Here is a 10,271-nt window from a genome sequence, read left to right as displayed (position 1 = left end):
TAATTGTTTCTTCAGTTCTTGCATTTCAGCGGGTGCCAAACGGTAGGGTGCTTTGGCAATCGGTGCTGTCCCTGGTAGTAGATGGATTCTGAATTCAACTTCCCTATCTGGCGGCAGTCCTGGCAATTCCTCTGGAAAGACATCTGAAAACTGGGACACTACTGGAATGTCTTTTAGTTCTTTTCCTTTAGTGTTAGTGATTATATAAATCAAATACACTATAGATCCTTTTCTTATATAACTTGCAGTTTTCATTACAGAGATGAATTTAGTGGATCTAGATGGTTTATCTCCTTTAATTGTGATCTTTTCACCCCTTGGTGAATTTACTTGAATTGACTTTTGATCACACAAAATACTGGCTTTATTGGCTATTAACCAATCCATTCCTAATACGACATCAAATCCTGTCAGATTCATTGGGTAAAGGTTTGCAATAAATTTTTGATTAAAAATTTCTATTCTTGCTCCCTACAAGATTTCAGAAATCCTAACGGTTTCTCCATTTGCTGTCTCTACTAGACATTCTTGTGGTAGTTTAGTTAATGATTGATTCAGAAGTTTGCAAAACGAAGTATTAATAAAACTTTGGTTTGCACCAGAGTCAAATAATACTTTAGCAAAAATATCATTTACTAAAAACGTACCAGCTATGACGTCCGGAATCATCTTGGCTTCATCTGCAGTTAGAACAAATGCTCTGGCATTTTTAGTGTTCTTGTTGTTCGCAGCTGGAGCCAATTTCGGACAGTTTTCTCCACAGTTGAAGCACAGACCATTGGTTGGTTTCCTTCTGCAGGTTTCTTCCTTATGTCCTGGTGCGTTGCAGAAATTGCAGTAAGTGGAGCATCTTCCAGAATGCTTCTTTCTGCAGGCTTTGCAGTATGGTGCAGATGTAGAACCTACATTCCTACGGTTGGAATTCCTAGAACGGAATTCTTGAGTGAGCCCTTGGGTTAGGTTTTTCCTCTGGTCTTCTTCTCTAGTTCGCACTAGTTCATCAATCAAAGTATTGGCTAGTTCTACAGCTTCTTCTATGGTTTGGGGTCTAGCTGGCTTGACTACATGTCTAATCTCTCCGATTAATCCCCAAATATATCGGGAGATTAATACTGGTTCAGGTGATGCAAGGGTTGGTACTATTCTAGCATATTCAAAGAATGTGGTAGTATAACCCTTACCATCTACCCTCCTCATCCTAAGGTTCAGAAACTTATTCGCTATCTGTTCCTTTTCATTGGGAAGGCAGAATTTCCTTTCTACCATGTTTTTAAACTCCTCCCATTCCATGTTATACACTCTATTACTTCCCCTTGACTGGAGGATAGTGTTCCACCATTCTAGGGCTGAATTCTTAAACAGATTCGAAGCAAACATTATTTTATCTTCTTCAGTACATTTGCTTATTTTCAAAACTGCCTCAGTTTTCTCTATCCAGCGTAGAGCTGCAATGGGTCCTTCATTGCCCGAGAATTCTATTGGTTTGCAGACCAGAATTCTTTATAAGAACAACCATATGGCATGGTTCTTCTTCTTTTGGGAATGGGCGCTTGAAGTACGAGTCCATTGTTCACGCTGTGTTCAGGTTCAGTTGGTCGCTTACTGCTATGCTTACTTTTATTTTCAGCTTCTTTAACAGTTTGGATAATAAATGGCATTGCATCTATGATTCCTTGTGCTACTATGTGTTGGATAGCACTATTATCCACTTGGTTTCCATTGTTATTGTTGTTCGGATTCTCGTTATTCATATTATCATTATTCGAGTGGTTGTCGTTCTGGATATTATCATTCTGGTTTTCCTGATTCACTTCGTTGTCCATCTGAATTTTAAACAATTGCCACTTATTAATATCACAAATAATTTTTAATACAACCAATCACACAAACACAGGTTGATCAAAAACGTCGAGCATTGCGACTTTAGTAAGGTTGAGGTGTGGCTTACTCTTTCTTATAGTAAGGTTGAGGTGTGGCTTACGCGGCCCACCTCAACTTAAAATTTCAGATTTTTAATTATTTTTAAATATTATATTGTATTTCAGACTCGGTTTTCACATACGGGGTGTATTTAAAGACATATTGGGACATTTTAAACTATAATAGGGTGTCGGAAAAATTATGAGGGTGTCGGTTTTACGTTGGGGTTGTTATACTGTGACAAACTCTTTAGTCAACATCAGATTATATTTCACTATTTTCTTCTTCTTTCTAACAACCCCAAACCTAGGGATTGGAGCTTCAAATCCTGAGCGACATGCAAAGCATGCTGAGCATCCAATTCAGGGTCCCCCTGAACTCATTTTTTACCCCTGCTCCTAAGGGATTTCAGATAGGTTAGGGTTTTTGGGTTTTTGGAAGAGAGTTTGTCTAGGTTAGGGTTTTCGGATAGAGGCAAAATCCAAGATTTACAAGGACAAGATCCTAAATTACCAAGGAAGTTCAGGGAATAAGATATTGAATGCTTTGAAATTGGAAGTTATATTTTTTGGAATGAGTTACTAAAATTGATAAATGAAGATGAAGGGGATGGTTCAGATGAAGGTTGACGATGAAGTAATTTGAAAGCCTTTTTTTAAGTTGAAATATTATAACATAAGGGTATTTCAGACATTTCGCTGGACAACAGATTATGGTGTCTTGTAAAAGGAAAAAGTTCGCTCGTTAAATTTAATGATATTTTTTATTGCTAATGGATTGGTGTCTTTGTATACTTGTATGGTGTTTTGTTTTCTATGGTGTTTTATTTTAGTTTCATGGTGTTTCTGCATAAGAAAATAGTAGTTTGCTAAATTCAATGGTATTTGCAATGTTATGGTGTCGTATATAAATTCATGGTGTTTTACTGTAAGTAGTTTGTTGAATTTGGTATTTGCAATGTTATGGAGTCTTATATACGTTCATAGTGTTTTACTGTAAAACACAACGCATTGAATCACTATATAATTAAAACAACATAGACAAAACACTATGGACTAAAACATTCGATCAAAACGTAATTTTTTTCTCTATATAATGGTGTAATTTTTCTTTAAAAAGCTACGTATAAAAAGTTATTGACGTTTAAAAATAGAGGGGGAGATGCATGTGCATTGCATGTGGGGTTTTGAATTTAAAAATATTAAATTTACCTTTATACCCTTAATATAGAAAATTAATTATTTTATTGGTAAACATTATTTACAATTTTGACATTATAATATCAACCATTAGATTATAGATCAAATGGTGTAGATTCCTTTCTATACTTCTTACAAAACACACCATTTTTACAATAACCCTACCTATATATATATATATATATATATATATATATATATATATATATATATATATATATATATATATATATATATATATATATATATATATATATATTTCAAGTTTACAAGTTAAAAAGAGTTTTGGTGAGGAAATTGATAAGTTGTCAAAGTTAAAATTGTTTTTTCTAGGCTAATTTATAAAGTTGTTTCATTCTATCTAGTTTCTTACTAGTTGATTTCCCTTTAATACGTAGTTAAAAAATGGTGTTGAATACTATTTGAGAAACTTGTGTCCCCTATTCAAATTTAATACTCAAGGGGTTAGGATGAAATAAAAAGGTGAGGTGTCTACTTTCAACAAAGGGCATAAAGTTGAATTGTCTGTTGTAGGTGTTTTATCCTTTTTGGTAAGTTTTCTCAAACCTATATGTCTTACGATTTTTAGGGCTTTTAGAATGGAGGGGGTGTCCCTCGGGTAAGCCTTGCGGATTGTAATCTGATTTGGCTATGCCCCCTCGCGTTAGGCTAGCATGTATTATGCCCGGGTTTACAAAGCCGCATGAAACAATTAAAGTATGAGCGTTAGAAAACGGTCATATTGCCGTTGAAGGGGTAAAAGAAAAAGAAAAATTCATTTTAAAATTAAATAACCTATATATACAATATTTTTCAAATGATTTTTTAACCACTCAAATTTACAAAACAAGTCAGACACAAAAAAAATCAAATATTATTCAAATTTGTCATCCATGGACAAACAAATATCATACGTGCTTTCAAGCAAAAAAAACACAAAATACCAAGGAGTCAGTTCAAACACACAAGCGGGCGGTTCAAACAAGTAGACGAGTTTAAAAAGAAACAAGTAGATGAGTCTATCATGTTGATAAATGCACAACACAAGAGTGTAAGGCGATTAACGTTTCACCGGGACTTTGAGATGTTTACTTGGCCCCATGATCATCTTCGTGGTCGACTAAAGAAAATTGCTATAGAACATAAACATGAAATAGCGGAACATATGATTGGCCGATGGATGAGATAGATGAATGATGTGTTTTTATCAAATGTTCGTATTTTGTTTATTTTTTTAGCTTCAAGAGTTATATGCCTAAATCGTCCCTAAGGTTTGGTCACTTTGCCATTCCAGTCCGAAAATGAAACTTTTGGTAACTGGACCCTTGAGGTTTCATTTTTGTTGTCGTTTCCATCCAAATCACTAGCTCAGTTAAAATATATCTTTAATTCATGGACGATTTTCGCAATTCCCAAACCTCAGGGACGATTTTCGCAATTTACCCATTTATTTTTATTTATAAACTTTTTTTTCATATTTAAATAAAAAACAAAAAAAAAGTAATTATAAATATAAATATAAATATAAAGAAACACACACATATATACACACTTATATATTTTTTTTTTTATTTTTTCCTGTTAAAATAATAAATTAACCAAAACATGTATACATATATACACACATTTATAATTTTATATATATACATAATTGGCGAAACTTTATTGGGGCCACGGGGTAGCCCGACTCCCACCGATTTTTCGCTCGTAGTGATAATTTACTGAAAATTTCAGGAACTTTTTTTAGTGTAAAATGTTGGATTTTTAGGAGTCTGTCCCTACCGGTTTGCATTTTGAGAGTCCGGACCCCACTAAGTTTCCAGTCAAGCCCTGCCACTGTATACACACACCATACACACTCTTTCTCTTCTATCATTCTCTCTTCTCCACCTCCATTACCACCATCACCACTTCCGCCACCACAACCACCCTGTCTATCTCAGCACTCATACCTCATCTCCCCTCGTTGACCCATAGTACCAAACATCAATACCACCTGTCTCTCATGTCATAACAAACATCATTATTTTATTATTAGTTTTTATTTAAAAGTTAAAAAGAAAATTAAAAAAAATAAGTGTGTAAATATATAAATGTGTGTGTATATATAAAATTATAAATGTTGTATATGTATATATATCTTATTTTTATTTATTTTTATTTAAAGATAAAACTAAAGAATAAAAGAATAAATAGGAAAGTGCTAAAATCGTCCCCAAGGTTTGAGAATTGCCAAAATCACCACAAAAGTTTACGATACATTTTAACTGAGTTAGTGATTTAGATGGAAATGACAATAAAAATGAAATCTCAGGGGTCCAGTTAAAAAAAGTTTCATTTTTTTATTAAAATAGTAAAAATGACCAAATCTTTCCATTGATTTTGGCATTTTACTCTAGTTTGAATTATGTATTATTTTTATTTAATAAAAGTATAATTTACTTATTTTTATTTGTTGGATTTATTTTTTATTCATAACAAAAAACTAAAATGTTCTTGTGCTAGTAATTTTATGATGTTAAGGTAGTTTAGAGTAAAAATGACTTGACAATGTAGGATTAGATGGGATTAGAGTAGATGAAAGGAGTGTCCTCGATTAAATTTTTTTTTGTTATGAATGTGATTTAATGCGTTCATTCATGGCTCATTTGAACTTTTTTTTTTTTTTTTTTTGTGATTAGAGAATGCCGTGTCACATGTTGGTATATATTATCAACTAGGTTTTTTACCCGCCGCGCGTTGCGGCGGCGTAAAAACACGGCGTAGAAACTTGAGTAAATCTGAAAACGTGAAAAATAGCTCGGCGAATGCACATGGATGGATAAGGTCCACACCTGGCTACTAAACTAACACATCATATATATCATAGCATTAGTCACATTGCCTACTACATATGAAATATGTACAAAACAGTTTAGAGTTGTCTACAACTTAGCAAACGAACACCTAGTGTGTTATGTGGATAAGTTGTACAAAAGTTGTGTATCTATGTAAGCTTAGCAATGGCTTGGTTAGGCTTCTGGCTGCCTAGTCTTCATTATGTGCAGCCGATCAAAATACTTGTTGTTGGTAAGTTAGTCCTCGTGCGCTTTTTTGGCGCGCTGAGTTGATTCTGTGAGTAATAAATAACAGCAAGATGACATTAGTAACGGAGGTTTTATTTCATTGTTATGTGACTAAGTATTAGATATAATGTAACTTACCTCCTGACCCAGCATACGGAGGTTTGACCTTGTTGGCCTTCAGATTGGGCGTTGCTGGAGGTAAGGCTGAGGACGTGACATGTTGAGCCGGTGAATCGACTTGGATAGTTGTCTCTGATTCCGAGACATTTGTTACCACCACATTGTTTTCCTTTCTGAGTGATAAAGACTCTCGAGAAGAAATAGACCATTCTACAAAAAAAAAATGACTCATCTTCAAGGGGAAATTAAAATGGTTAACGTGCATGTCTTATAACCAAAAGGTTGGGTTTTAAAGTCTTACATAATGCAACCAGCATATTTATTGTAGAAAATCTAGGAATTGCTATCAAACTCAATTAAAACTTGACTTAAATCTATTGGAGCCAACTTGAATAAAATAACCAATTGGAAGCCGGCTTTGGACACTTTTGATAAACGTCTTTCGATATGGAAAGCCTCTGTCTGATCTACGGGGGTAATCTCACTCTCTTGAAAGTGGTCTTTATCTTAAACAAATTGGAGGCAAAAAGGTGGTCTTTTTCGCTGGGGTATGATCCAGCAATGTAAATTGTATGATCATAAAATCTTATGTCTCGACACTCAAAAAATAAAGTTAAAAATATATGATCCAGCAATGTAAATTGTATGATCATAAAACATCATACATAAAGTTAAAAGCTGGAAGCACTAATTAAACAATAAGTATACAATATCAACTGGTGCAAAAGGTGTCTGTCTATAACATCATCTTATGTCACCACTTTCACTCTTTATAAATCCTACCCAGTACCCAACCCTCTTTCTTTCTCGTATCCCTGACAACCAAACATGTCTATAATTCTCTGTCGGCAGCCTTCTATGGATTCCTCTCATGTCCTAGAGGCAACCACCATGAGGCTCAAACTGGTTTTACCCAAATCTCAAAATCAAACTACAGGTTGGAATCTGCTCCAATCTCCATCCAACAAACCAGTTGATTATTATTTTAAGCCAGAAATAAACTCATATCTTTATAACCAAAAATCATGCCTCAAAATATTTCCAATAGGAATTTTGGGACAGAGTGCGTTTGCTCCTAAATAAACTTAAATATATCAGTAATATAAGGGCCTGAAACATCAGTAATCAGAATCAGGCGAGTGATACTGATTGAGATTTAAATGAATGGATCGTCGAAAGTTCAAGATCCAATCAAGAAGCTGCCTTGCTTTCGATTCAGTTGTATAAAGTATAATATCATGAATAAAAACTTACGAATTTCTTTAACTTTGCATGCCAGATCCAGAGGATGAGGACAGAAGTGAGGAGATTGGCGCTATTTTAAGGAGATTTTTAGGGTTTCCCCATAGTCCATGGTGTTTGTGAGGCCCATTACATGTTTCTGGTAAGTAGAACTACAATTTAAGAAACAAAACCTTAGAGACAAAAGACGAAATCGAACTATACACCGGACGAGCATACCTGGATGTGAGACACTGCTTCAGTAGGAATGGAAGAAGACTACTAAAAAAGCTGAAGAAAACAACTAAAAAAGCCCCCATAAAACCTTCTCTGTAGAAGTTAGTACAGATGTAAGATACACATGTCAACCAAAAGACCAAAACTGCCTATGGTTTCTTAGTAAGATACACGTGTCAATCAAAAGACAAAACCAACCCATGATTTCTTAAACTGGTTTTCAAAGTACAATTGATTAAACACAACGTACAAGCTTTGAAGCAGAACTGATGTTGCTAATTATATATATATATTAAACCCATTAAGTCTAACCGTTTTTGAAATCGATCCTGGCCGTTTAAACTTGCTGAGATTAAATCCTGTCCGTTTAAACTAGCATAAATAACCGCTACCACCGGCGGTTCAGAGAAGTTACCTGGTAGTTTCCGGTGGTGGTTTCGTTCCATATATTTCTGGCCCATGATCTGGTGGTTTTGCTCCATTATTTTTGTCCCATTATCTACCTGCAACCGATAAATGTGGAGGATTTTCAAAATAATTAAAGCCACGATAAATGTGGAAGTTATGTTCAGGAAATCACAGTTTTGTTTAGCTGGAAGTTACCTCCGAAACCTGTGTTATTAATGGTTTTTATTTTTCCTAAAAAAATGGCCATGTTCTCCACCTTCCTATATTTTAGCTCCGTTGCAGTTATACATGTGCTTATAAATATTGAAACCTTGCCGATCAACAGTACATCCTGCTTTCTTTCTTTACCTTCTGTCGCTGGGTTTATGTCGCTGAACATGGAGCAGCATCCTGGGTTTTTGTTGCTGAACATGGAGCAGCAGGTTGAAGATGCAACAATGGATAAAGCTGTTAAAGTAAGCTTCAGACATACCTGTTTATTTCTGCTGGTTGTAATCTCCACTTTTTTGTTTCTTTCAGGTTGCATCAATGGACAACTCCTTCTTTAGCCCAATCGTGTGTAAACCTACAAATGAATCGGATAAGGTAAGTAGGAGTTTTATAATCAATTTGATAGGTTTTTTATACCTATTATTTTATTGTTATAATTTATCATTCAAGTGATATATTATTGTCTAAAAAACAGGAAATTGATGACGTGGAGTTTGAGGCATCGAATGGTGGTCACAAAGACATTTCATCCAGTTTCGAGGATAGCCAGCAAGCAAGCATCTGTGAATCTTTCTATGAATTGGCAAAAGTATATACATTATACTAAATTATACTTTTGTACACGTATTAATATTCTATTATTCTCATTACTTGAATGTTTTTTTAGGTTAGCAAGTTTAAGAGATTCGACAAAAGGGCAAATGCTTTAAAGACATGGAAGTGGGATGAAGTGATACAAATTGATAGTGAAACCGAAGATGAAGAAGAGGATGTTACACCTGTGATAAAAAGAGCTAAGCATGCTTTTGTTGTTGAATCAAAAGTTGTTGGGTAGAAACAGAAATGTTTTTAATGGGTCTTGTAGTGGTGTTAGAAATTGTACGTTGTTGTTTTTGTGTTTTTCCTTTCCTAGGCTGGACCATGTGGCTGTATCTTTTATTGTATTGAATGAAATGCCTCTTTTAAAGGTTCAACCTGTTTTAAGTTAACCTCTCTTTTAGCACTTTTGTCTAATTTGGTTAATTCGTTTAACATTTATTGGATTGACTTTGTAACACTAGCCTTTGTGCTATATAGGAAGGTGTTATTTCGATTTAGTGGCATTTGTTTACATTATATGGAGAATTCCTTCTATTTGATTGAGTAAAAAGTAATTATGTTATCGTAATTTGGTATTTAAAAGCTTGAGTCAACTAATTAATGGGATCACAATCAGATTGCTATGCAATGGATCAGAATTCGGCTCGTGTTTCAACTGTTGTAAGCAATTAGATTATATTATCTATTATATACTACTGTACAATCTTTTGGATAACATTTATGTTTGACCAAGTATTCCTGTACTTAATATTGCATACGTCTTTAATTGTTGTGTTTCTTTAAATAAAGTTTTCCTAGGTTATATTGAATAGATATCAGCTATACTAGCCCTTTGTTCTATTGGAATTACAACAGAAGAAATAAAATAGTCAAATTACACAAAAAAAAAATAGCAAATTGTAAAAAAATGTTATTAGTTTAACACCCTTCCATCACAGTTTAAAGAATTGAGAATATGCAACCTAGCTTCCAAAAGTTTTAAGATTATGCTATCTAATATATTACCCGTTTGTTTGTTACTGTCCCAGACTTCCAGTGTATTACTAGCCCTTTGTTCTATTTTGAGTTGTTAAAATAAAAAAAATAAAAAAAAACCAAATGTAGACCTTTGATCTGGCAGTTTTGGTCCAAATGTCTAATTTGGGTTGACTTGGTCTTTACAAAGAAAGTAATTGGCTGTTTGGTAAACATTTTTATTTTCTTGTAATATAACCGACTAACCAACCCATCACTCCACTAACCCCATGACTTCGCTAACTATAGGGTAGTTGATAACATAAGTTATGTTTTG

At 34.1% G+C, this 10,271-nt stretch overlaps 1 protein-coding gene and 1 long non-coding RNA gene across 2 annotated transcripts; one reads left to right on the top strand and one right to left on the bottom strand.

The window, feature by feature from the left end:
* Positions 1–5,979: 5,979 nt before the first annotated feature.
* Positions 5,980–7,779, bottom strand: LOC110883059. Its single transcript, XR_004885550.1, has 3 exons — positions 7,559–7,779; positions 6,323–6,514; positions 5,980–6,231 (listed from the first exon to the last, which is right to left on the bottom strand). It is a non-coding gene; the product is annotated as an uncharacterized LOC110883059 (long non-coding RNA).
* Positions 7,780–8,391: 612 nt separating this feature from the next.
* On the top strand, positions 8,392–9,354 carry LOC110883060. The gene is made up of 4 exons (XM_022130920.2): positions 8,392–8,625; positions 8,690–8,755; positions 8,856–8,969; positions 9,048–9,354. The coding sequence occupies exons 1-4, from the start codon at positions 8,410–8,412 to the stop codon at positions 9,213–9,215; spliced, it is 564 nt and encodes a 187-aa protein (XP_021986612.2). The 5' UTR covers positions 8,392–8,409; the 3' UTR covers positions 9,216–9,354.
* Positions 9,355–10,271: the final 917 nt, after the last annotated feature.

The sequence above is a fragment of the Helianthus annuus genome, chromosome 17 (genome assembly GCF_002127325.2).
Source record: "Helianthus annuus cultivar XRQ/B chromosome 17, HanXRQr2.0-SUNRISE, whole genome shotgun sequence".
Lineage (NCBI taxonomy): Eukaryota > Viridiplantae > Streptophyta > Magnoliopsida > Asterales > Asteraceae > Helianthus > Helianthus annuus.
This window is presented reverse-complemented; position numbering and strand designations above follow the sequence as displayed.